The sequence below is a fragment of the Carya illinoinensis genome, chromosome 1 (assembly GCF_018687715.1).
Source record: "Carya illinoinensis cultivar Pawnee chromosome 1, C.illinoinensisPawnee_v1, whole genome shotgun sequence".
Taxonomy (NCBI): Eukaryota; Viridiplantae; Streptophyta; class Magnoliopsida; order Fagales; family Juglandaceae; genus Carya; species Carya illinoinensis.
The window spans coordinates 51145563-51172522 of NC_056752.1; the positions used below are offsets into that span (position 1 = coordinate 51145563).

The window sequence follows — 26960 nt, forward strand, 5'->3', positions numbered from 1 at the left end:
CTAAAGCACCTTTTTTGCAATATATGTTTTTTTTTTTTTTTATTTGATGTCGGGAGCCTCTCTAGTCTGCAGACTCTTTTGGACCCATCCCTATAAAATAAATTCCGATCATATGCACTGTATCCTCGTTAATTTCCTTATACTGAATATATGTTAACCTTATAACATAATGCTTTGGAATTATAGGCAACAAGTTACAACACATGTAAGCTTCGTAGAAATAAACCTTAAATTCAGTTAAAAGCATAAGCAATTTCCTCTTATATGAATTTAACCACTTCGAAATTGATACCTACAAAAATTTCTTATAAAAACATATTTCCTTCAATTAAAATCGCTAGAGAATTCTAAATATATTTAAGCAAATTAATTAAGTAATTTACAACATGTGGAGTAAATTAAAAATAAATAAATAAATGTAAGTACGCACACTGCATATATTTTAAGAAAAATTCAACTCATCATCTCCACACCATACATTATACATAATTTTTATTTTTTTATTTTTATTTTATCAAATGTGTAGTGTATAGATAGTGAGTAGATGAATTCAATTAGTTTAAGAATAAAAATAAAAAATAAAAATATTTATGGTGTATGGTATGTGAGGATTAAGGCTAAAAAAAAAAAATTGATAAACCAGTTTGAACAGGACCAGACCAGTATATTTAATCTGATACAAAATTGATTCGGTCTGGCATCAGTTTGGTTTTTCCAATATCAGTTCCAAATCAATTTGGTTATGGTTTATTTATTTATTTATTTTTACATTGGATCGAACTAGTTCATATATATATTATTTATATTATATATAAATAAATTTTGATATGATTTATTTATATCATATGTCAAATTTCTAATTAATATAACATGAAATTTTAAAATCTTAAAATTCATGTAATATAAAATAAAAATTAATCTTATAAATCTTATTATAATATTTGACATAAAATTGAAAATACCAATTTTAGAAATCAATCGATTCGGTATCAGTTTTTTAATTTTCAAGACTGTTGTGAATCAGTTCAATGCTAAAATATACTTAAAATCTGATTAAACTGGATTGATTATATCTCTAACGAAGACGATGGGTAACAAAGTTCGTCATCCTGAGTTGGGGACCATGACCTGGCGCCGCTGTTCACGTGGCTCGGCCACGCATTAGACAAACAGAGAAACGTACATTGGCCACATCATTCAATCCAATGCATTAAAAAGGTCGAAGTTCGTTGCCAAACACGGCGCTATCTCCACTGTCCAATAAAAATGATAAAAAAAAAAAAACAACAAATCTTGAGCTGGCAGCTTCAGCCACTGAGCCCAACTAGCTGCTAACTTGAAGGAAACTGAAACATACTGTTGAACATAGATTCAACTGCTTAAAAGTTAGTTGAGACTTTCGCATTCAGCTCACAAGATCTAACGGTCAACCCCTACCAGCCCTTTCCATTTCTTTCTGTATCTCGCATGCACAAATGAAAGATAAAAGGCAAAAAAAAAAGAAAAGAAAAGCACTCTTTCTATTAGTTTCTTCATTTTGTTTTATATCCTTAAATCAGGCAGACCCCACCCGTCTCTCTCTCTCTGTCTCTCTGTAGCGCTCATTCACCACCATTTTTGCTCCATAAAACAGCCCCATTTGCCATCCAAACAAGTCCAGCCTTGTCATGGGCGTGGACATGTCGAACAATCCACCCACTTCTCGTACCAAAGACTTCTTTAGCTCTCCAGCCCTTTCTCTTAGCCTTGTAAGTTAATAACATTCTTCCTGAACTCTCTGACTTCCTTCTTTTCCATTGTGTTTTTGAAACATATTCTTGTTTATCATTACAGCACATCATTTCTCTTTATTAACTTCCCACCTTTTGTGTTTGTTTCCCAAAGGCTGGGATTTTTCGCGATGCCGGGGCAGCAGCAGCGAGCATGGATGTGGAGGAGGGGGATGAGGGAAGCGGAGGCGGCGGCGGCGGCCAGGGAGAAGACACGGCAGAGATTAGCAGTGAGAACTCGGGGCCCTTGAGATCAAGATCCGAGGATGATTTAGATGGGGAAGGAGAGCAAGAGGATGATGGTGATGGGGACAAAAACAAAAAGAAGAAGAGAAAGAAGTATCATAGGCACACAGCTGAGCAAATCAGAGAAATGGAAGCGTAAAGTCTTTTCTTCATTGATATCATTGCCAATTTTTGTTCTCAATTTGTATGTGTACGTACGTAAGAAGATGAAAAAGGATTCAAAAGCCGAGATGGCCTAATGGATTTTAACTTGGTGTTACTCAATTTTGAGTCATTGACAAAAACCAGTTCTGGCTTTGAAGGTGGAAGTTCTGGTAATTTGCTGGGTATAACTTTTTTACGAACATGGTTTTGCTAATTCTCCATTAACCAGAGTCTTGGGAAGCAAGATTGTTTAAAGTGGGCTAATTTGCATGTCAATCTTAGTAGCTTTAATGTCTGCTTTATGGTGTACGATGTACAATTACTCACAAAGATTTACTAAAAGCTAGTGCAAATGCTTGCAAAAGAATCGAGATTCAAAAGTTAAAGCTATCTTAAAACTTCTACTTTCTTTTCTTTGTTTTATACGTGTAAATGGTTATTGACAGGAAAGTATATTGAGAAAAAAAACAAAACAAAACCAGATTTTCTTTCCCCACAGATAACTCGATCGAGTTATCTAATCTTCATTTGTTTTGACGCTTTCATGTGATGTCTGTCAAGCCCATTTGATCCTTTGGCCTCGAATACCATGCATACTACCTATATAAAGTTTATGAGCACAATTACAGGCTATTCAAAGAGTCACCCCACCCAGATGAGAAGCAGAGGCAACAGCTTAGCAAGCAATTAGGCCTTGCTCCTAGGCAAGTCAAGTTTTGGTTTCAAAATCGTCGGACCCAAATCAAGGTATTTGATCTAGTCGTTTATTATTTTTCATTAATCATTGTTCATATTTCATAACTATTTGGTTTTAGGTTCCAATTTATTCGTAAATATTTTTTCATATTTTGGACGCTATGTATGTATCCGAACTCATGTTATTTATCACGTTGCACTAGGAATTAAATTCAAATGAACTGTGCAGGCTATTCAAGAGCGCCATGAAAATTCTTTATTGAAATCGGAAATGGATAAACTTCGAGACGAAAACAAAGCCATGAGGGAGCAAATAAATAAAGCTTGTTGCCCCAACTGCGGCACGGCCACCACAAGCCGAGATTCATCAGTGACTACGGAGGAACAACAGCTAAGAATCGAAAATGCCAGACTCAAGGCCGAGGTTTGAAAAAATCAAGCACTCACAAGAAGGAAAAAAAAAAATCGCTTTTCAATTTGCATTCGGCCAACGTGTTGCATAGAACTAATTATAATTTCGTGGAAAATTTGAAGGTAGAAAAACTCCGAGCAGCTCTAGGAAAATACCCTCCGGGAGCAGCCTCGCCTTCATGCTCAACTGGCAAAGACCAAGATAGCAGAAGCTCCTTGGATTTTTTCACTGGAATTTTTGGGCTGGAGAAGTCGAGGATAACGGAGATAGTTAATCAAGCAATGGAGGAGCTCATAAAGATGGCTACAGCTGGAGAACCCCTATGGATTCGTAGCGTTGAGACTGGTCGTGAAATACTTAATTATGATGAGTATGTGAAAGAGTTCTCCATTAAAAGTTCTAGCAATAATGGGCGGCCAAAGAGATCCATCGAGGCCTCTAGAGAGACTGGTGTTGTGTTTGTGGATCTCCCACGGCTGGTTCAAAGTTTCATGGATGTGGTAAGTGAAGATAAAAATCTATTTAGAATAATCGATGATTTTATAAAGTATCGTGATAAAAATTTTAAAAATTTTAAGTTTAAATTCAGACTCTATACTTTTATGCCATTTATCAGAAAAAAGATCATTCTTATTGTTAAATCAAAACGGATACTCAAAATTCATAAAGATAAATAAATTATATGAGTCCTATAATATTTAATGTTATATTATAAAATTTTCGAACAATGTGGACCCCGCAGAACATATTTATACTTGTGCATTGAATTCTCCAATTTAAGTCTAGTTGGAGAGGACCTCACTTGATGCCGACGAAATCTTGCAAAATCTATCTTTTGTTGTTGGTGCAAGTTATATGCTAGTGCTCAATATGATGTTAATATGTCTTATGTATACATGGCAGAGTCAATGGAAGGAAATGTTTCCATGTCTGATCTCAAAGGCGGCGACCGTTGATGTCATCTCCAATGGTGAAGGTCCTAATGGAAATGGTGCCGTACAACTGGTCAGTTATTCGTTGAAACCTTTCAAATAGTCTCTAGTTTAAGATCTTAGGACTGAGATCGACTACTCGTGTAACTCCACTAATCAAGAAAAAGACGCCTACCATATTGAATGGTTTCAAATACTACCTTGACAGAAAGTAGTAATTATTTCCTTCAAGATAAGTAAGTGGAGATTAAAGGGATTTTACTCAGTTGAAAAAAAAGTAATGATTTTTGGATAAGTACTAAAGGATGGTAAAAGTGTTTTATTTTATTTTATTTCATTATTATAATTTTTTTAAATTTATCTACAAGATATAATAATAAACAATTCAATTTTTTTAAATTTTAAAATAATAATAATATTAAAAATAATATTTTAAAAATATTTTATTTAATTTTTAACTTTCATCTCAACTCATCTCATCTCAACTCATTATCTAAACGATATTTAAATAAGTTTTGTACAGTTTCTTGGTATAAAAGTGGACTATATCTTAAAAGAGTATAGGAAAATCTTTTTTTTTTTAGTAGAATTTTATCTGTTTGAAACTTTTTCTAGCATTACCCTAGAAAGAATACTCAAATTTGCATGGGTGTCTTACTTTTTCATGGGGTCCAACCGTCGGTAAAAGTTGGACTTTAGGGTTGGATGAACTTTTCTGTCGTATTAACTAAGCTTCTAAGGCCAAGCAGATAAAAAAAAGAAAAAAAGAAAAAGAAAAACACATTCAACTAAAGGTACGTAGCTCGCGCAACAAAAGAAGAAAACCCTCGGCTAAAGGTCAAAATGTTGGATATTTTTGGCTGCCATCGTTTAGATCTAGATTAATTAAGATAGGAAAATCTCTAATTTCAAGAGGGGAAAAACAGAAAAAATGCTATATATATATATGGGATTTTTTTTTGCGTGTATGTGTGGAGATTATCTATAACAGAAGAAATTGGTTCACTTTCAGATGTTCGCAGAATTGCAAATGCTGACACCAATGGTGCCAACTAGAGAGGTGTACTTCGTCAGATATTGCAAGCAACTGAGTGCTGAACAATGGGCAATTGTCGATGTTTCCATCGACAAAGTGGAGGACAATATCGATGCATCCCTTGTGAAATGTAGAAAACGCCCTTCTGGTTGCATCATCGAGGATAAATCGAATGGCCATTGCAAGGTACACATTTCTTTAATCTCTCTTTTGGGGACCTGGCGATTAGTCTTGGTGAGGGGACGGGAAAGAACTAAAAATTAATGGAAAATTCATAGGTGAAATTAATGGAGTAAAAAGCACAAAGCAAATTTTTTGAGGGGCATGAATTGTTTGGCAGGTGATTTGGGTAGAACACGTGGAATGCCAGAAAAACACAGTTCATACAATGTACCGCACCATCGTTAACAGCGGTCTAGCTTTTGGTGCACGGCATTGGATGGCAACACTGCAACTCCAATGCGAACGGCTCGTTTTCTTCATGGCCACAAATGTTCCCATGAAGGATTCAACTGGTAATAAATTTTGGGTCATGCAAATTAAATTATATCATGTTAACCGTGTATTCTTTATACCAGAATGTAAATATAATTTTTATTTAAGATATATTCTTGAAAAATTCACCAGAAGGTATTGGCGTGTGTAAACCTCGTATCATGCATGTATGTACAGGCGTAGCCACTCTGGCTGGGAGGAAAAGCATTTTGAAGTTGGCGCAAAGGATGACATGGAGTTTTTGCCATGCAATTGGAGCATCGAGCTTTCATACATGGACCAAGGTCTCAAGCAAGACAGGGGAGGACATACGGGTGAGTTCCAGGAAGAACTTGAATGATCCTGGAGAACCTCATGGGGTCATCTTGTGTGCAGTTTCATCTGTATGGTTGCCTGTCTCTCCTCAGGTCCTGTTCGATTTCTTAAGAGATGAAGCTCGCCGAAATGAGGTTTGGCTACTTTGGATAATCTATACTATATGTCATAGCTAATTAATTAGCAAGGAAAACTATTATATATCATACTCTCATCATATTGTGATGAAGGGACATCATCCATAATTCATTTTATCATTTTAGAAATAGTTTATCTAGTAGTTTATGGATAATACCACGTCAGCATAATGCGATGAGAGTCATATAGAGTATTATATGGTAAAACCCATCAGCAAATAATAACAAAAGATTGTTTGTTTATGATAATTGTCTCACAATAATTGTTTTATATCATAGTGGGACATAATCTCCAATGGAGGTCCAGCACAATCCATCGCAAACTTGGCTAAAGGGCAAGATCGTGGCAATGCAGTGACCATACAAGTGAGTTCTCTCGAGTCAAAATTACAAAACTTCATTTAACCCTGACTTCACTAGAATCTGAACGCTTAATTAAACTCATTCTAACATTGGCTTTCCAAACTTCTAGGCAATGAAATCAAAAGAGAACAACACGTGGATCATTCAAGATAGCTGCACCAATGCATACGAGTCCATGGTGGTCTTTGCTCCTGTTGACATTAACGGCATGCAGTCGGTGATGACAGGATGCGACTCTAGCAATATCGCCATATTGTCTTCGGGTTTTTCTATTCTTCCCGACGGGCTGGAATCGAGGCCTCTAGTGATTACTTCTAGGCAGGAGGAGAAGAGCACCGAAGCAGGATCTTTGCTTACAATAGCATTCCAGATCCTAACTAGTACTTCTACAACAGCTAAGCCTACCATGGAGTCCGTGGAGTCTGTCAACTCTCTAATATCGTGTACCTTGAGAAACATTAAGACAAGCTTGCAGTGTGAGGATGGTTGATCACATAGCTTCCTTCATTAGATAGACAGTAATTAATTGTAAAATTCATAGTTTTTTTGTTCCTTTCCCAATATTCAGTTTAGCAAATCAGTTTTTTTATGTGAGTTTGCTTTGATTTGTTTTTTGGTTAGAATGGAGAGCATATCTGTATTTGGCATTCTTGAGATACAAGGAAGTGTAAGGGAGAGAGGTGAACTAGAATCTTTCTGGATCTGTATAGAATTATAATTTGTCAATGCCATATATGTGGTTCTTAAAACTGCCGCCTTATTAGATTGCTGACCATGGTGGTTCCAACAAGCTGGAATTGGTCCATTGGGAATTTAGTGGCAATTGAAAAAATATTGATTTATTTACTTATATGTAGTGACCCAGGATAAGGACTAACCCTTCTTTAGATGAATTATTACTCATTCAATTACTTTCAAGATTGGCATATTCGTCCAACTATGAAGGCCTCATATATCTTATGATGCAATAGAATAAAGAAGTTGCAGGGCCACAATCCAATCTTAATCATCGATTATCCTTAGACCTGGCCACCGTGAGTCATAAAAAGACAAATCATCCGCTTAAAAACCACATCATGCTGTTTTGTGAGGATGCATGCTGCCAACACCAAGGGGAGATATAGAACAACATGTTGGCGGGAGTTGTCCTCCACGAGATTATAGGAGGAAGTTTTGGGATACACTATCAATTTAGTTGATTAAGCCGTGATATATGTATAGCCAAATATAGATGATTTTCGTTCTGATATATACCCAATCATACTTGTAAAGAAAGCATCGAATATAAGAGATTTCTTATACTTTTTGTCATGGCATCAGAACCACCGATCCCCCTATCAATTTCCTAACCAATCTTATCTCTTTCCATGGCTGATACAAACTCCCATACTGTTGACTCTCCATCTTCCTCCATCCTAGCGGAGTTGACCACGAAAATGACTGAAGTTTTAAGCAATGCTTCAGCCCCAACCCAGACCTCCAATATTGCTACTGCACCGATCGACATCAAGTTGGATGGCACCAACTATGCTCTTTGGTCCCAAGTGGTCGAGATGTATATCTTGGGCAAAGATAAACTGGGATACATAAACAGAGATCTCCCTCAACCTTCTCAGACGGACCCTACCTTTCGATATGGCGCACCGACAACGCTATTGTTAAAGGATGGTTGATTAATTCCATGGACCCATCTCTTATAGGTAACTTCATTCGCTTCCCAACGGCCAAGTTGGTATGGGATGTCATTGCTACTACGTACTTTGATGGCAGCGACACCTCCTAAGTGTATGACCTCCGGCGACGCGTGGTAAAACAAATGCAAATGCCAATGTATTTATGGAAAACACCAAGAGCTTATCAGAGTGATGAAGGAGAAAAATTGAAATGAATTGTTTTCTGTATATTCATATATCGATTTCTGTACAAGAGGGTCTGCTCTTTATAGACTTACATACTGTCACTAGCTTACAAAATTCTGCAATATGTACATACTACCACTACCCTGCACACACTACTTTTACAGAAATGAAAATGGAATACAAACAAAAGGACATGGTCTGGACATGGCCTGCATATAGGACAGAAACTTTTATTCCTCAGAATTCCTTTCCCATTTCCTTACACGATTGTTTTTCCTCTCTTTGCTGACCTGCCATCCAATGGTAATGCAGGTGATGATGACTGTGTCTCTTGGTTCTCCACCTCAGCAGCTTCATTGATCTTCAACAGCCCCCCGCAAGATGGAGAGTAGATATCTGCTACTCCCATCTTGGACATGCAAGAGTAAAAGCTTTGTGAGTCCAAGGCCTTGGTTAGTATGTCTGCCACTTGTGATTTGCTGCACACATGTTCTGTAATGATACTCCCTTCTTGTATTTTGTCTCGAATTAGGTGGCAGTCAATCTCTATATGCTTGGTCCTCTCATGGAAGACAGGATTGGTGGCTATATACAGAGCTGATTTGTTATCACAGTATAGAAAGGCTGCTTGAGAATGTTCAACATGTAAGTCCTCAAACAAGTACTTCAACCATGTCAATTCACAGCACACATTGGCCATGGCCCTATACTCTGCCTCTGATGAGGACCTGGAAACAACCTGCTGTTTCTTGGACTTCCAAGACACTAATGATTCACCAATTAACACACAATAGCCTGTCACAGACCTCCTGCTATCAGGGCAAATTCCCCAATCTGAATCACTATATCCATGTAGCTGTAATTTTGAATTTCTTGGATAGAATAACCCTTGACCTGGTGCCCTCTTGATGTACCTTAAGATTTTGTGTGCTGCATGTAGATGTGGGACCCGAGGGCTCTCCATAAATTGGCTTAATAACTGGACTGCATATGAAAGATCAGGCCTAGTTATTGTCAAGTATAGTAATCGACCCACTAACCTTCTGTACATTGTTGGTTCTGGAAGTAGCTCCCCTTCCTCCTTGCTTAAATTGATGTTTTGATCCATAGGGATCCTAGCAGGTGTAGATCCAATGGTTCCTGAATCACTTAGAATATCCAGAGCATATTTTCTCTGGCATATGTGAATCCCATCCTCAGTCCTGGCCACCTCAATTCCTAGGAAGTATTTTAACTTGCCTAGGTCTTTGATTCTGAACTTTTCATGAAGGGAAGTCTTGAGGTAGTTGATGCTGTCAATACAATCACCAGCTACTATAATATCATCCACATATACCAAGATGGCTGTGAATGAATCCTTAGTCCTTTTGATGAACAAGCTGTAATCAGCTTTAGATTGAGTAAATCCTTGCTCAGAAATGAAGTTTGAAAGCTTGGAGTACCACTGCCGTGATGCTTGTTTTAGTCCATATAGACTTTTGTTCAATTTGCACACTTTCTTGCTATCTACATCACAATACCCAGGAGGAAGTTCCATATAGACTTCCTCATCTAATTCACCATGCAAAAATGCATTGTTTACATCGAATTGGAAAAGTCCCCATCCCTTTATTGCTGCTACAGCTAGCAGTGTTCTGACAGTGACAAGCTTGGCCACAGGTGAGAAAGTTTCATGGTAATCTAATCCTTCTTGTTGGGTATATCCCTTTGCTACCAACCTTGCCTTATATCTCTCTACACTCCCATCAGCTTTATACTTCACTTTATATACCCATTTGCATCCAATTGCTTCCTTATCAAGTGGTAAATTAACTAAGTCCCAAGTGTCATTGAGTTCAAGAGCTTCTATTTCAGCTTTCATAGCTGTGCACCATTCAGGTGAATTTTGGGCTTCTTGATAAGTTTTGGGTTCTGTTTGAGAGGTAATGGAAACAACAAAAGCTCTATGCAAATTGGAAAGCTTTTCATATGAAATACTATCACTAAGAGGGTAAGCATTACCTGATGGACTCTTGCCTTTCTGTTTGTTCAACATTTGAGATGGGTGAAGAGAAGAGACTTGTTGACAAATGAAGTCCTGCAAGTGGGTAGGTGTTCTTCGATTCCTTGTTGACCTCCTAGGCAAATGAGTGATTGGTGTTATATTTGATGGATGGTGATGAGTGGGAAGATCTTGAGGGATAGTTTCTGACTCGGTTTGAGGGGAAGTGTCAGAAACTTCTTGTTCAGAGATGGCATTTTGAGAATTTGCTTCTGCTTCTTGAGAAATATTTGGAGGAGTTGTGACAGATTCTGTAAGGATGGTAGGGATTTGAGTGAAACTGATATTGTTTTGGTTTGATTGCTCATGACTTTTTGTGAGGATCTCATTTTTGTAAGGGAAAACATTTTCATAGAAAATCACATTTCTAGAGATGAATGTTTTCTTGGTTTCAAGATCAAGCAAAGTGTATCCCTTAATTCCAAAAGGGTACCCTATGAACACACACCTTTTTGCTCTAGGGTCGAATTTATGCCTTCCATTGACAATAGTGGTGGCAAAGGCCAAGCAACCAAAAACTTTAAGGTGTGTGTAATTTGGGGCTTTGTTAAAAAGGATTTGATATGGACTTTTATTACTCAATACAGGTGAAGGTATCCTGTTTATCAAATACACAGCAGTCAAAATACAATGATTCCAATATCTCAAGGGGATTCCACTCTGAAACCTTAATGCCCTTGCTGTGTTTAAAATATGTTGGTGTTTTCTTTCCACTACAGCATTTTGTTGAGGTGTCTCAACACAGCTCCTTTGATGTATGATGCCCTTTTTGAGATAAAAATCCTTCATGTTAAACTCTCCCCCATTGTCACTTCGAATGGTTTTTATTTTAGTCTCAAACTGAGTTTCTATCATAGCACAGAAACTCTGAAGGGTTGTGGTGGCATCAGATTTTAGCTTTAACATGTAGGTCCAGGTACATCTACTGAAGTCATCTACAATAGTCAGGAAATATTTTGATCCATCACTGCCAATCTCATTGCAAGGGCCCCAAATGTCACAATGTAACAGTTCAAAACATTTTTCTGTTTTGTGCATGCTTAGAGGAAAAGGTAGTTTGTGCAGTTTGGCTAGAGGACATATGGAACAAGGTTTCTCATTAGGAATTTTGGAAAAATGAACTTCACCATCTATATTAGAAACTGAGTAGGAAGAATGTCCTAGTCTATAGTGCCAAACATCAAAGTTTTGGTCATTGCTGGTGACTGAAGCAGAAACAGGAAAAGAGGAGAGTGGACTCATTTTTCTCAAGGTATCTGACAAGGCTGAGGGAGAGACCTCCCCTTGCAGCATGTGGTACAGCCCCTGCCTCACTTCACCCATGCCAATCGTCTTCCAAACTGAAAGGTCCTGTATGTAGCAGAAATGAGGGAAGAAAATTAAACAACAATGAAGGGTTTGAGTTAATTTTCTGGCAGAAATTAAGTTGAAAGTAAAGTTAGGGACACAAAGAACATCCTGAAGGGTTATGTAATTTGTAACTTTTGCTGATCCTATGTGAGTAGCAGCAGCAGTATGACCATTAGGTAGAGCAACAGAAAAAGAAGTTTGTGATTGGATTGATGAGAATAATGAAGGAGAACAGATCATATGGTCTGTTGCTCCTGTATCAATGATCCAAGGCACATTCAATTTATTTGAATGCTTGGAGTTAAAAGCAGATAAACATAATGAGGATATACCAGAAATTTGATGAACATTCTCATCAGAAGATGAAGATGCCAAAATGCTTTGGACATTGTTGGCTGAGGGACTTGCTGCTGGTTTGAGCAAAGCCAGAAGCTGTGAATATTGTTCTTGGCTTAAGGACACTTGAGACTTGTCATTTTCCAAATCATGTGCAGAAGTTGAAGATGCAGTGACTTGATTTGCTGAAGATCTATTCCTTCCATCAAACTTGTGAGTTGGTGGATATCCATGCAGTTTAAAACACTTATCTGCAGTATGACCTGGTATTTGACAATGAGAGCAAACTGGTTTGTTTGGGTTAGCCTTAAAGCATCTTTCTAGAGAGTGTCCTGTAATTTTGCAAAAAGAGCAATAGTATTGATCCCTTTTTTGTGCAGAAAAGTTTGGTTTACCACTTTCCTTGTAGTTGCCTCGAGTAAACAGTGCCATAGAGTCATGGACAGATCCTTCAGTGGATATTTCCCTTCTTTTCTCTTCTTGTTGTATTATGGAATAAACCTCATTAAGGCTAGGAAAGGGTTTGATTAAGAGAATTTGTGCTTTGATTCCCTTATAGGAATCATTCAAACCCATTAGGAATTTCATAACCCAATCCCTTTGTTGGTTTTGCACAACAGTTTTCAAGCCCCCACAGCTGCAACTTGGAATTGTCTCATAGTTCAAAAGCTCATCAAGTAAAGTTTTAAGTTTGGAGAAATAAACACTTACAACATCTTGGTTTTGCATCAGCATAGTTACAGCTTGTTTGATCTCAAAGATTCGAGGTGCATTTTGTTGTGAAAAACGTTGCTCTAACTCAAGCCAAAGTTCATGTGCTGTTTCTGCATATACTGTGCTGCATTTGATATCAAGGGCCATGGTATTTTGCATCCAAGTGATTACAACATCATTGCAGCGCAGCCAATGTTCCATGAGAGGGTCATTTGGGTCAGTTGGCTCACATAGGCTTCCATCAATGAAGCCAAGCTTATTTTTGATTCTCAATGCTCTCTTCATTGATCGAGCCCATGAGTAATAGTTACTAGCATCCAAGCTATGAGTAACAAGCATGGAGCCAGTCCCATCATTTGTGCCAATGTAGTATGGACTGCTTGGATGGGCAGGGTCTTTGGTTGGATTTGAGTTTTGGTTTTGGTTGTGGCTTTCTGAGCTGTGTTCCTCCATAGCCTAAGCTCTGATACCATAAAACAAATGCAAATGCCAATGTATTTATGGAAAACACCAAGAGCTTATCAGAGTGATGAAGGAGAAAAACTGAAATGAATTGTTTTCTGTATATTCATATATCGATTTCTGTACAAGAGGGTCTGCTCTTTATAGACTTACATACTGTCACTAGCTTACAAAATTCTGCAATATGTACATACTACCACTACCCTGCACACACTACTTTTACAGAAATGAAAATGGAATACAAACAAAAGGACATGGTCTGGACATGGCCTGCATATAGGACAGAAACTTTTATTCCTCAGAATTCCTTTCCCATTTCCTTACACGATTGTTTTTCCTCTCTTTGCTGACCTGCCATCCAATGGTAATGCAGGTGATGATGACTGTGTCTCTTGGTTCTCCACCTCAGCAGCTTCATTGATCTTCAACACGTGGCCCACCTTAAACAAGCTAGTGGCTCTCTTGAAAAATTCTACAGTGATCTCCAAGGCCTCTGGCGTGAAATCGACTTCTGTCGTCCAAACCCGATGGAATGCCCAACCGATATTCAACACTACAATACCCTCGTTCAAGAAGATCGGGTATATGTATTATTGGATGGTCTCAATGACCGCTTAGACCATATCAGGAGTGTTGTTCTGCAGATAAAGCCATTCCCAACATTGGAGCAAGCCAATGCACACGTCCGGCAAGGAGCTCTTCATCAAGCGGTGATGACGACATCTCCAGAAGTTGAAGTAGCAGTACCCCCCCCCAAAAAAAAAACTTTTCACTATCCAATGACCCATCTCCTGAGAATATCATTGAGGTAAGCTCCCCTATCACACCTTACATTTCTAATGATGTGGATACTTATGTTGGCTATGAGTTACCTTTCAGGCACAATCGAGGTAAACCACCAAACAGATATTCTCCAGAACTGGAGGACAAAAATCGAGATATCCAATTGCCAATTATGTTTCTACAAAGGAGCTATCTGAACCCCTCAAGAACTTTGTGAATGAACTCTCCTCACATCATATTCCCATTAGTGTTGAAGAGGCTCTAGAAGACCCTAGGTGGGTCCAAGCTATGAAGGAAGAAATGGAGGCATTACTAAAAAATGAGACGTGGACTCTTGTTCCCCTACCAGAAGGTCAAAAAATAGTGGGGTGTAAATGGGTATTTTCCATCAAGTCCAAAGCCGATGGATCAATTGAAAAGTACAAAGTAAGATTTGTGGCAAAGGGCTATATGCAAATTTATGGCGTAGACTATCAAGAAATATTCTCACCTGTGGCCAAGTTGAGCACTGTTAGGGTTCTACTATCTCTTGCAGCGAATCTTGATTGGTCATTGCACCAGTTTGACTTTAAAAATGCTTTTCTCCATGAAGATCATGAAGAAGAAATCTACATGGATGTCCCTCCAAGATATATGGCAAAGTCTAAAACTAAGATCGTGTGCAAGCTACAATGAACTTTGTATAGCTTGAAGCAATCTCCTAGAGCGTGGTTTGGGAGTTGAGCTCGGCAATGAAGAAATATGGCTTCCAATAAAGCAACTCAGACTATACGTTATTTTTGAAGTATCGGCAGGGTAAGATAACAGCTCTGATAGTTTATGTAGATGATATGATCATTACAAGAGACGACCCAGAGGAAATAACAAGACTTCAAGAGAAATTGGCCACAAAATTTGAGATGAAAAATATAGGATGACTTAAATATTTTCTGGGAATTGAGGTTGCTAGGTCGAAGCAAGGCATATTCCTTTCCCAATGAAAATATATCTTAGATTTATTATCAAAAGTTGGATTACTGGATTGTAAGCCTGCAGATACACCAATAATTCAAAATCACAAGCTTGGAGAATACCCAAACCAAGTGCCAACAGACAAAGGAAGGTACCAGAGATTAGTTGGAAAACTTAGTTATCTCTTTCATACACGGCCTGACATCACCTATGCAGTGAGTGTAGTAAGCCAATTCATATATTGTCTAAGTGAAAATCATATGAATGCGGTGATTCGAATTCTCCGATACTTAAAGTCCTCTCTCGGAAAAGGACTTATGCTTACCCGAAACAATCACCTACGGGTGGAAGGTTACATAGATTCTGGCTGGACAAGAAATATCTCTGATAGAAAATCCACTTTAGGCTATTTCACGTTTTTTGGAGGAAACCTGGTTTCATGGAGAAGTAAGAAGCAAACGTTGATAGCGTTATCAAGTGCTGAAACTGAGTTTCATGGGATGGCTAAGGGCCTTTGTGAACTTCTCTAACTTCGAAGACTATTAATTGAGATTGGGTTTGCTCTGGGCTGCGAGATAGACCTATTCTGCGATAACAAGGTTGCAATTGACATTACTCATAATCCAATCCAGCATGATCGGACCAAACACATGGAGATAGACCGACACTTCATCAAACAAAATCTTGAGGCAAAGATAATTTGATTCCCATTTGTCAAATCCGAAGATCAGTTGGCAGATATACTTACAAAAGTTGTATGTAGGAGAAGCTTCTACAAGTCACTCGGCAAGTTGGGCATATGAGATCTATATGCACCAACTTGAGGGGGTGTAACAGCCCGCTAGAAATTCAATTGTGAAATTTCTATTAACTTTAGGAACCTCGTGAAAACCTCATAAGTTTTCACGAATCCATTAATCGTACAGGTTTTTGTCTAACTATATAATTAGTGTTATTATTTACTATGGTATCATAAGTGTATTTTTGATTATTGGAGATAGTTAGAAGTGTCAAAATGTATTATGGTTTGTGCCATTAGACTCGGAGGATTATTTAAAGTCTTATGGCGCAATAACATTTTTTCATATTTTTGGACAAAACGTCTGTTCAAAACTGTAGATATTATTGGATAAAAAGAAATATCTTGAGGTAATTTTCGTGAATATTATTGGGTAAAAATATTTTGAGTTGATAGATATTATTAGGTAAAAATATCTTAAGTTGATTTTTTTTTTAGATATTATTGGATAGAATATTATAAGATAATCATTTATAGTTTTTTTTTGGGTAGGAGAAAACTACACTCAACTCTCAACTCCAGCCTTATCTCTTCCATATCTCATCCATAAGTATCTCCAGCCACCTCTCCCCACGAAATTATCTTCATTTACACTTTCCATTGAAAGAATATCAAACACTCTCTCTCGGACAGCTTTTAGGAGGTCTTTTGTACACCCATTTCGAAGCTTTTGTAAGTGTTTTATCATAAAGTCTCCTTCATATAAGTTGTTCCTTTTTTAGTCTAGTTTACATGGATATCTTATTTGCCCCATTTGAAGATCATTTGGTCAGTAAAATATTGTGTAAACTATAGAAAGGTCATTCTGGAAGATAAACTGGAGAATATGTTATAGTTTAGAGTTTTTGACCAAGCTAATGGATAGATATTGATCCAAAATTTTTATGGAGTATTGTTAACATGTATATGTGACTATTGGTTGAGGATTTTTACATGATTAAAGGTTTTGATGAAAGATTTTCTTAGATTTAGAAATTTAGAAACTGGAAGAAGAAAAACAGTTTCTGTTTTGAAAAAGTTTAACTCTTTGGTGGTCTAAACCTATTCTAATGACTTTAATAATTTTATTGGAGGATCTTAAGTATCTTATATACATGTTATATTATTATTTTGAAAATATTTGATGTTAGTGTCAAAGATATGAAATTTTATGCAAAGAGATATTCAAATAAGCCAAAGTGTGGATATTCTTGGCTAAATTTATGTTTTGGTTAATTTCTAACCATGTGATCTTGAATTAGAAGCTTATATATATTTTAGGATATCTTTTTAAACCATGTGATAGTTTAGTTTGAAGATCATATATTTATAAGTCATAGATCAAGAGATTTATCAAAACTAGTTGAGGAAAAAGTTTCTGTTTTTGGACTAAGTGTAAAACCAAAAACTCCAAATGTTATTTTGTGATTTTGGTGACTTTAGTTTGATGATTTAAAGCATGGTTGATGTTAGGATGATATTATGAATATGTTAGAAGTAAGATTTGATTTTTGAAATTCTTGGAGATGTTTTGATTTAAGGTCAAAACTTGTGATTCAAGTGCTTGGATATTTTTACAAAAAAGTTTGGTGTTAATTATTAGCTTTTTCTAAATGGATGTTTTAAATATGGTTTTGAACTTAAGATTGGAAGATGTTTGTTGCAAAATTTTGGTTTAAGCATGAGTTTTGAAGTTGGAAGGAATTGCAACAAAAATTAAGGGAAATGGCCTATGGATGTTTCGGCCATAGTGTGTTCTTCATAGTTGTGTTTTGTTTTAAATTTTTCTGAGTTGATATTTAAATTTAGGACAAAATTTACATGAGAAATGTAAATTTTGGAAACTTTTGAAGTTAGTATGCAAAATCCTTAAGTTATGGGTAAAACGGTCATTTTTCCACATGTAGAGAGTAAAATGAAAATTTTACTCTTTAAGTTAGTATTTTTCATATTTCAAATTTTTAGTGATTTAGTTCTAACTTTTAAAATCACTAATTACAGTTCCTCGTGATCGCACTTGAAGTTTTATAAGAAACGCGGAGATCGAGGTAAGTTAGCTTCTAACTTACTAGCAATCTACTGTGTATGTGTGCTAAGTAAAAGAACTACAGTGTATATATGTGTGTTATCATATATGTCATGCCATGCCAAGTTATCACGTAATTGTCTATTATACAGAATTTATTCTGTCATCAATTTTTATCTGTTACATAATATATTCTGTTATGTATTACTGTACATTACAAGTACGCCATGCTAAGTATGCCATCTATTACATGTATGTCAAGTCATGTAATATTCACTGTTGCAAATATGTCATGTTAAATATGTTGTCTATTATATGTTATGCCATATTACGAAATGTTTCTATCTCAAGTTGGTCATGTATTTCAAGTTATGTTCAAGTCACGTTATGTTACGTCAGGGTTTCAGTCCTTTTGTATTCCAGTCACGTTTCATCTTGAGTACATTATTTTTGTGTAGAATACATGGGGCCATAACAACTGTAGAGTATGTATTTAACTACAATTGTGATGCGTAGAATACATGGGGCCACAACAACTGTGGAGTATGTATTTACACGTAGAATACATGGGACCACAACAACTGTGGAGTATGTATTTTTCATGTTAAGTCAAGTTTGTGTAGAATACATGGGGCCACAACAACTGTGGAGTATGTATTTATACGTATAATACATGGGGCCACAACAACTATGGAGTATGTATTTTTCATGTTAAGTCAAGTTTGCGTAGAATACATGAGACCACAACAACTGTGGAGTATGTATTTACACGTAAAATACATGGGGCCACAACAACTGTGGAGTATGTATTTTTCATGTTAATTCAAGTTTCAAAGCAAGTTCATGCTAAGTCAAGTTTCAGATCAAGTTCATGTCAAGTCAAGTTCAGTTCATGTTTCAATTTAAGTTATATCAATTATGCTATGTTGTACTCCAAGTTATGCTTTAATTACTTATGAATTTGATTATGCATTTATGCTTTTACTGTCATCCATGCATCATTAGCTTGTATGGAAGTTTTTTTTGTTAACTTACTGAGATTTGTAATCAAATCTCACTTTGGTAGTCCCAACTACCATTCCCCCCGAATGGTAGATCTTGTTACAGGACCTGAAGGAGAATCAGGAGCTGATCAACTTGATACAGTTGACTAAGTGACGGTGCGACATAAATGTTGATATATTAATTAACGTAAATTACTACTTGTACGATTGAGTTGCATCTCTACTACTTTTTGGATCATAACCATTTTGGACTAGTGTTGTGATCTTAATTGTTCAATGGATTTTTATGTATGAAGTATGTTTTAAGCATTTGAGATATTTTCAATTTGGTGCATAGTATTGCTAAAGAAAAAATTTATCCGCTGCAAATATTGCATATTGTTAGATACATGTTAGGAATATTGCATCTTATATGTCATGAACGGGGGCAGGTAACCTTGTGTTGCATGTCTCGACGCTTCAAATGTCCGTCCGATCCCAAACAGAATTTGGGGGCGTCACATGGGGAGTGTTGGCGTGAATTGTCCTCCACAAGATTATAAGAGGAAGTTCTGGGATACACTTTCAATTTAGTTGATTAAGCCGTGATATAGCCAAATATAGATGTTTTTCATTCTGATATATACCCAGTCATACTTGTAAAGAAAGTATCGAATATAAGAGATTTCTTATACTTTTCGCCACAGCATTCAACTTATTGAGGGAGTTTTTGAATTTAGCATTAGGATATGTCTCACTGTGTTTCATCACACTGAAGTTTCTCCACGTTCAAAACTGTCACGTGAACTACATCACACTGTGGAAAACTCATAACACCATATACAGACTATTCGATGCCATCCAGTTCTATATTTTGCTTTCGAAAGGATCAGAACTATGCACACTCAAAATTCATTGTTGATGAATTACATCTTGCTAGCATGAGCGAAGTCCCCAAAGCTGCTCCCTGATAGCTCTTCTTTGGTTATCAAAACCTCAATCACAGCAGAATGAAGAAAATTTAAAAAATATTTCCTAAATCTGCATATGATCACCACAGCATAAAGTATCTACCTCGTGAAATGCAATGATTCCCGAATTTAGATAAAAGAAAAGGAATACGATAGCATGAGTATCAAATATGGTTTCTAAATATCTCCATTTATATATTTTTATTTTTTTTAATGATTAAATAAATAACTATTAGTGAATTTATATATTTTTTATTAATAGCTAAAGGTGTTTAAAAAGTACTTAAAGAAAAAAATAAATAAATAAAATTATTTGTGCTAATATACATATTTGATAGGCACGATTAATAATCACTCTTAACATTGTCAAAAAAAAAAAAAATCTCATTTTTCACCCTTAAATACCACACCACGTGCATTGCGGTCACATTATTCACTAATAAATTTATATTTAATGATCTATATCCGTATTAGTAATGTTACATACAGTTATAGAGTATGCAAATGTCGCGTAATCACTTTAAAAAAAATAGAGTCCACAATAAAAAAGTTAATTTTTTCATGTGAATTTCGTATTAATTTATTTTTTTTTAAAAGATTACGTGACGCTTAAGTAACCACAATTACAAATAGCACTTCTCTATCCGTATTTGTTCATTCACATCCACTCGCAATTTCACTTGGGTATCCTCTCTTAATTATTTTTCTATACGTCGACTGTCAAATGACTCAAATCCTAATCAATCAAAACCCAGTCTTCAAGCACTCACTAGTATTTTCTGTCAAAGACTGAATGAAAAAACAAAAAAAATAGTACGATTTTGTTCACACCCATCATACCAAACCCATCTAATAAACAAAAAAATTCGAGCAGAATCAAGAAAATAAAGCATCAAAGCCAAAACCATATACAATTAAATTACATATATTTGAGCGAAAACATCAATTCAAACCCTGAGATGCCCATCAAGTAACGCTAATTTCAAACAGTATCACAGGGAGTTAAGCACAGAGCACCGCAAAATCACAAAATGGACAACGATTGAGCCCACACTCTAAGCCTGCTGCTGCTGCTGAGACTCCAATGGGATCGAAGCTCCTTTGGCACTTCGTCTTCAAATTCTTTATCCGCACCGGCACAGCTAAGAAAGTCTTGTTCTTGCTGATGGGTTTGCTTTTCTCCAATTGCACAATGTCGCCAACAACTGGTTATCTGGGTCATGAGCCTGGTGCTTCTTCTTCTTCCTGATCCGCCTTTTGTACTTCGGATGAGGCGCTAAGCGCACCACTTCCACAGCCACAGTCTTGTCGTAGATGGCACAAACGACTTTACCCTGAATCGATTTCATGGCTTTGATGGAAGGGAGGAAGGTGCGCGATTGTGGGGTGTTGGAAGAAGTGGATTTGGAGAGGAGGGAGAGAGGAGAGCAGCCATGGAGAAACGGAGAAGAGAGCTTAAGGGTGTGTAGGGGAGGGAGTTGGATGGGCGTGGCCGTGAGAGGCATTGAATCGGGTTTGAGTTTGGCGGGGGATAAGTTGTTTCCTCAAGATATCGAATTTCGTAAGCGGATTGGATTGTAACGTATGTACCCATGCAGATTAATTACGGAAATTTAATACCATGTTATTAAATTATAGATTAAAATAATACGAAATACATATTCAAGAGTATAAATTAAATGTTATATAATTTATTTTTTATATAATTAAAATATTTATTGGGGCAGCATTATCCTAGGCCAATGCTCGTGAAAACAAGCAAAGGTTGGGCAGTAACCCGATGCTTCATAAATGTTATTAATCTCACTACCTCAGATGGGTCTGAGTAACACCACATTAATTACACAGTTGTGGCAAAAAAAAAACGTTCAATACACTGAAATTGAAGCCTTTGCTTCACAACTCCTGCAGCGCGCTGCTCCTGTTTTTGCAAGTAAATGTTCTGCAGCTCCGTTAATCTCTCTGTAAATCATGTGTTCTATATATCCTCAAACCTATGCTTTGATGTACTACATGAATTAACCCATCCCTAACCTCCAATAACTGCCAATTAACCACCACTTGTGAATCGGATTCAGGCTCAACATCTAGTAAGTACTGCAACTATAAATATACTTTCTCTAGTAGCTTTAACCTGATGATCTGCCATTGTGTCTGTGCACTGAAAAAACAGCCGCAAAGGTCAACATCTAGCTGGGTCATGTGTATTAAATTTTGTTTCTCGAACAATGAAAAGCTAAGCAACTAACTTCAGATGGGACTGGAAATTCATGTTGGTGTCAGATTTAGGTAATGTCAAGTCGCGTTGAGTTAATCCTAATTAAACCCCTTCTAATTATTAAACAGGTTAGTTCCTTTACAGTAATTTGCGGGTCGTGACAAACATGATCAATTTTGAATGTCATGGATTACGGATGAGTTCATCTCCTAACCAATTTAGTAAACCATGCCATAACTTTATATTGGATTCATGTGAACTCCCAGTAATCACACTAGCATTAATTACTGACTCCACGAATTTCTAGATTCCTTAGGATGAAACCGTCGATAAAAGGTTCTGCCTTCCATATACATATATGGACAGAGACCAGCTCAAACTTTAATCTTGTTGTGGGGGTAGAGTCCTGAAGAACAATGAGGTTTCCATTGGCTTTGTTTTTGTGCGCTTTGGGTTGCTTCCCTGCAAGTACTGCAATTGCCGGGATCAGTGGAGTACTTGAGCTGCAGTTTTATAAAAATAGTTGTCCTGATGCTGAGATGATTGTCACAGAGCACGTTACAAGTAGTATGCTCACAGATCCTTCCAGTGCTGCACCCCTTTTAAGACTGGCTTTCCATGACTGTCAAGTTGATGTACTCTCTCTCTCTCTCTCGGGGTGTGTGTGTGTTCGGTGGCTTTCGGATATTACTCATCATGGCTGTATTAATAGACTTTAATATCATCAACGGTTACCATGTTCATAGAAACTAACATTTTGCAGGGTTGTGATGGCTCGATTCTTCTCAAGGAATCATCAAACAGCATGGAAATTGAAGCAGAGTCTCAGAAGAATTTTGGAATAAGAAAGCTCGACCTCATGAACAACATAAAAAGTTCTCTTGAGGAAGTCTGTCCTCAAACTGTATCTTGTGCTGATATTATACAGTTGGCTGCAAGGGACGCTATTCACCTGGTAACTTAGTTTGGTTCGTTTTCTAACATTGCTTAATTTTCTGGTTGATCTTGAAGTGAGTTTGATTTATAAAAGACACCAATCAGTGTCATGGTAATGTGTTGGTGTTGGATGGTTTTGGATCTCTCTCAACCTTAAAAATTAGTTCAAGAGGTGAGGCTTTCCCTCACACTTATAAACTGACTATCAGCCTTTTCTACAATGGATTTGGAACAACCCCAACAATTGGCAGTTGGAAATCTGTTGCCTTGAAGGTCATACAGCTAATCCAACAAAGGATTTAGATGATGGTGATGATGGTTTGATTTGATATGCTTTCTTAAAGAAAATAACACAATTTTGTACAAGTTTGATGTAGTCATAATCAGTCGATGCATGCTAATATATGCTGCTGATTCACGTACGGAATCTAAGAAGTTATATTTTATTTCATTTGTCGTATTTGAACCTCGACTTTGATTGCAAATTTACTACTTAAGTCACCATAATAGATGCCAATTAATGGTTATTTAGCCAAAATTCGCTACTCATTTGCATGATAGCGTTTACAGGCAGGAGGACCATTTATCGAGGTTTTAACTGGAAGAAGAGATTCTGTTTCTGCAAGCAAGAAGAGAGCTGAAAATCAGCTTCCGGCTTCTAACATATCGGTTAATGAGTTTACTAAGATCTTCCATGAAAAGAACATTAATCTACAAGAAGGAGTTGCATTAATTGGTATGATAGCATTTCATTTCTCCAACTTCTCTATAGACATGCTTATACATTCAGCTTATACACACACAGAGACAGCCATGGCGTATGTGGGCTTAGCATGATTTAGGCATGGAAATTAACCTAATAAACAAAAAATAAAATTAATTATATGAAACTAATTATATATGGGAATGGAAATTATATATTTATTATGTGCATTGCATGTGTTGTACAAGATACCCTTTCTGTATTAGACAACAGAACTTCATAGTTCCATATCCTGAAGAGTGCTGGTGCTGAGTGTCTTCATATCAAGTGATGCAAGCGATACTGTAATGATGAAGAAATGGGCTAGCGCTGTCATAAAAGAGTCCAAAATAAATGTAGCTTTTTGCAGTAATCCTTACATATCAACTCCCATAAACACGAAACCATCATACACCGGTACTATGTGTCGTAAGTATGCAAGTTAATAGTCCTGCGCTCATGATCTGTTTGTTTGGTTGCAGGAGGTCATACTCTAGGCATAGGGCACTGCCGGAACTTTAAGGAGCGACTTAGGCCAGTAATTGATCCCACGTTGTCACCGACCTTCTTGTTGCTGCTGCAAACAGTTTGCAGCGATCCTTCTTTGTCGGATGTTGCATTTGCCCAAAATGATGCCACTGCATTCATCTTTGACAATCAATACTTCATTGATATCCAAAATGGGAGAGGACTGCTCAAGATTGATTCTGAGATTGCTACAGATCCAAGGACAATGCCACATGTAATTGCGTTTGGAAAGGACATGCAGCAGTTCTTTCATATGTTTACATCTGGGTTTCTCAAGCTCTCAAGCTACAAGGTTTTAGTTGGAGAAAAGGGGGAGATTAGGAGCGACTGTAGCTTCGAAAATAGCTAGACCTCTACTTCGTTTGAATACTATGCGCCCCAAATTCCCGCAGCCTAACCCTGCTACCTGAGTACTTGGCCCGAGAATAGCCCATCTATTTGGTGTTCCTCGTCTTTTCCTTATTTGCTTCTCCACTTTATGATATCTTATCAGATAGCAAAGAACGATGTTCAATGGTTCAAAACAACTTTTCTCCCCTTCATTTTACAGTGACTTGACTTGCTTAACAAGGCAAATTAATCCTGAAGATGATGCTGGTGTTAATGTTTTCAAAAATCATTAACATTGGACTCGACGTCAGGAAGGCCCAATCCAAGAGAGTCAACGGATATGATCTAAACCCAGTTCAATAGCTCACGACCCATCTGATAGAATAACCGTCTGCAGACGTCCCAAAGAATGGCATACAATTTAAATTCATAAATGAAAATGGCATTATGTCATTAACTCCAGATAAACGTTTGAGCAAGAAATTTAAAAATAAAAAATAAAAAATTCTTGCGATTTATTTTACTTATTTATTTCTTGTCTCTCTTTTTTTTTTTTTTTTTTTTTTTTTTTTTTTTTTGTGTAAACTAAACTGTGGCCTATAATTCAGAGGGATCATGAATGGATAGGCTTATCCCGCTCACATCCAAATGGCAGCACCTAAATGAGGATCATATCCTCTCAAGAACACCTAGCTGACCACGTGGCACGCCAAGATCCGTGAAAAAGGATAAAAAACCCCAAAAATCCCTTCCCTCTGTCCAAACCGTACAGAAAAAAAAAAAAAAAAAGCTAGTCAGTTGATCTCTGAAGCAAAAGGCTATGGCTTCTCTAGCAACTTTAGCTGCTGTTCAACCAGCCACCATCAAGGGCCTTGGTAGCAGCTCCCTGACAGGAACAAAGCTCTATGTCAAGCCAACTCGCCAGAGCCTGAGAACCAAAAGCTTCAGGTACTAGTATTCAGCTGCCAGAAAATGATCTTTTTCAGCCATATTTGGCTAAGACTACCTTACATTGAGCTTGCTTCTTCTTCTTGTTGGTATTTGATTAGGGCGGGTGCGGTGGTGGCAAAGTATGGTGACAAGAGCGTCTACTTTGATTTGGAAGACTTGGGGAACACCACTGGACAATGGGATTTGTATGGCTCAGATGCCCCTTCACCTTACAACCCTCTTCAGGTTTGTGACGCGCTTATGCTTTCATTAAATAACGCTACGATAATATTTCAGATATTCCAGAAAAAATTTCTAGGAAAAATAGGGCCAAGCATCGTGCCAAAGAAACAACTTTGAGTGCTTTCATTGAGAGTCGAACTCAAGACCTCCCGCTTACTAAACGGGTGCTCTAACCAACTGAGCTATGAAAGCTCTGCGCGGACGGTTTTAAGTTTTTAACCTGTATTCATGGAATCATATGAGGATTGATCTCATTTTTAAAAAATAAAAAATAAAACTTGAAATATTAAACAAAGCTGAGTACTATTAACAGCTAGGTTGCTTTGTTAGGTCATTGGATTGAGTTATCTGAAGGTTATATTGTGAATTGAGCTAACGGCTATATATGGAATATTAGCATTTGGTTCAATGCATGAAGTTTCGCTTAACTTGTAATATGTCTTAACCTTTGTCCAAACGTTGTTGAGTTACACGGCTTATTATCTTGTGTGGAATTGTAGAGCAAGTTCTTTGAGACATTTGCAGCTCCATTCACCAAGAGGGGTTTATTGCTCAAATTCTTGATCTTGGGAGGTGGTTCCACCCTTGCTTACTTCAGTGCCACTGCTTCGGGTGACATCCTACCAATTGTGAAGGGCCCACAACTTCCACCGAAGCCTGGCCCACGTGGCAAGCTCTAATTTGCTTGCAGATCCTTTGCTTTCAAGCTTTTCATTGTATTTTAACTTCTTTTGATTTTGGATATTGTAAGTATGTCTAAAGCCTACCTAAGATCCTTCATCAACTATCTATTTGAAATGCTAATCGGCGCATTGGTTTTATGTCTCTGTCTAAATTGTTTGACTTTGATACTTTAGTTAATCTGATATGCTGTCATTACTATATCACTTGAATGAAGGGAATATCTACAAGCTAATTAGGGATGAATGGCATTGGGGTCCCCAAGAGCTTGAGATAAATTGTTGGTTCATTTCACAAAACTTTAACCTTTTTGGGACAACTTGGTTAGCCTTTTGAACAGAGTACTTGTCCTTTATATCTTCCTTTTAAATTCTCTGATCGATAAGAGCAAATGCCGCTAGCTTCTTTTTTGAGCCTGTTCTGTTATACTTGACCAGCCAAGCACCATATCTCTACAACCCTTGCCTGTTGTGCCTAAAATGATGCACCATGCTCTGATCATTCTCCTTTTAAGAAGTCACAAATAATCAGAAAACTACGATTCCGAGTCAGT

The 26960-nt window shown here is 37.1% G+C and overlaps 3 protein-coding genes, 1 non-coding gene and 1 pseudogene across 4 annotated transcripts; 3 read left to right on the top strand and 2 right to left on the bottom strand.

Moving 5' to 3' along the window:
- The first annotated feature begins 1538 nt into the window (after positions 1-1538).
- Positions 1539-7294, top strand: LOC122282351 (homeobox-leucine zipper protein GLABRA 2-like). The gene is made up of 11 exons (XM_043094312.1): positions 1539-1748; positions 1885-2150; positions 2789-2906; positions 3085-3279; positions 3390-3767; positions 4171-4272; positions 5212-5421; positions 5576-5750; positions 5908-6179; positions 6462-6548; positions 6655-7294. The coding sequence occupies exons 1-11, from the start codon at positions 1668-1670 to the stop codon at positions 7033-7035; spliced, it is 2265 nt and encodes a 754-aa protein (XP_042950246.1). The 5' UTR covers positions 1539-1667; the 3' UTR covers positions 7036-7294.
- Positions 7295-20636: 13342 nt separating this feature from the next.
- Positions 20637-21371, bottom strand: LOC122303322 (annotated as a pseudogene).
- Positions 21372-22408: 1037 nt separating this feature from the next.
- Positions 22409-24765, top strand: LOC122282364 (peroxidase 29-like). Its single transcript, XM_043094323.1, has 4 exons — positions 22409-22652; positions 22781-22972; positions 23524-23689; positions 24178-24765. The coding sequence occupies exons 1-4, from the start codon at positions 22434-22436 to the stop codon at positions 24570-24572; spliced, it is 972 nt and encodes a 323-aa protein (XP_042950257.1). The 5' UTR covers positions 22409-22433; the 3' UTR covers positions 24573-24765.
- Positions 24766-25299: 534 nt separating this feature from the next.
- On the top strand, positions 25300-26547 carry LOC122282370 (photosystem I reaction center subunit VI-2, chloroplastic). Its single transcript, XM_043094329.1, has 3 exons — positions 25300-25501; positions 25603-25729; positions 26227-26547. The coding sequence occupies exons 1-3, from the start codon at positions 25374-25376 to the stop codon at positions 26404-26406; spliced, it is 435 nt and encodes a 144-aa protein (XP_042950263.1). The 5' UTR covers positions 25300-25373; the 3' UTR covers positions 26407-26547.
- On the bottom strand, positions 25845-25918 carry TRNAT-AGU. Its single transcript has one exon. It is a non-coding gene; the product is annotated as a tRNA-Thr (tRNA).
- Positions 26548-26960: the final 413 nt, after the last annotated feature.

Coding starts and splice junctions, on each gene's coding strand:
- LOC122282351 (XM_043094312.1), top strand. CDS start 1,668: ATGGGCGTGGACATGTCGAACAATCCACCCACTTCTCGTACCAAAGAC. Junction 1,749..1,884: donor CAGCCCTTTCTCTTAGCCTT/GTAAGTTAATAA, acceptor TGTTTCCCAAAG/GCTGGGATTTTTCGCGATGC. Junction 3,280..3,389: donor ATGCCAGACTCAAGGCCGAG/GTTTGAAAAAAT, acceptor GAAAATTTGAAG/GTAGAAAAACTCCGAGCAGC.
- LOC122282370 (XM_043094329.1), top strand. CDS start 25,374: ATGGCTTCTCTAGCAACTTTAGCTGCTGTTCAACCAGCCACCATCAAG. Junction 25,502..25,602: donor CTGAGAACCAAAAGCTTCAG/GTACTAGTATTC, acceptor GTATTTGATTAG/GGCGGGTGCGGTGGTGGCAA. Junction 25,730..26,226: donor CACCTTACAACCCTCTTCAG/GTTTGTGACGCG, acceptor GTGGAATTGTAG/AGCAAGTTCTTTGAGACATT.
- LOC122282364 (XM_043094323.1), top strand. CDS start 22,434: ATGAGGTTTCCATTGGCTTTGTTTTTGTGCGCTTTGGGTTGCTTCCCT. Junction 22,653..22,780: donor TCCATGACTGTCAAGTTGAT/GTACTCTCTCTC, acceptor AACATTTTGCAG/GGTTGTGATGGCTCGATTCT. Junction 22,973..23,523: donor CAAGGGACGCTATTCACCTG/GTAACTTAGTTT, acceptor TAGCGTTTACAG/GCAGGAGGACCATTTATCGA.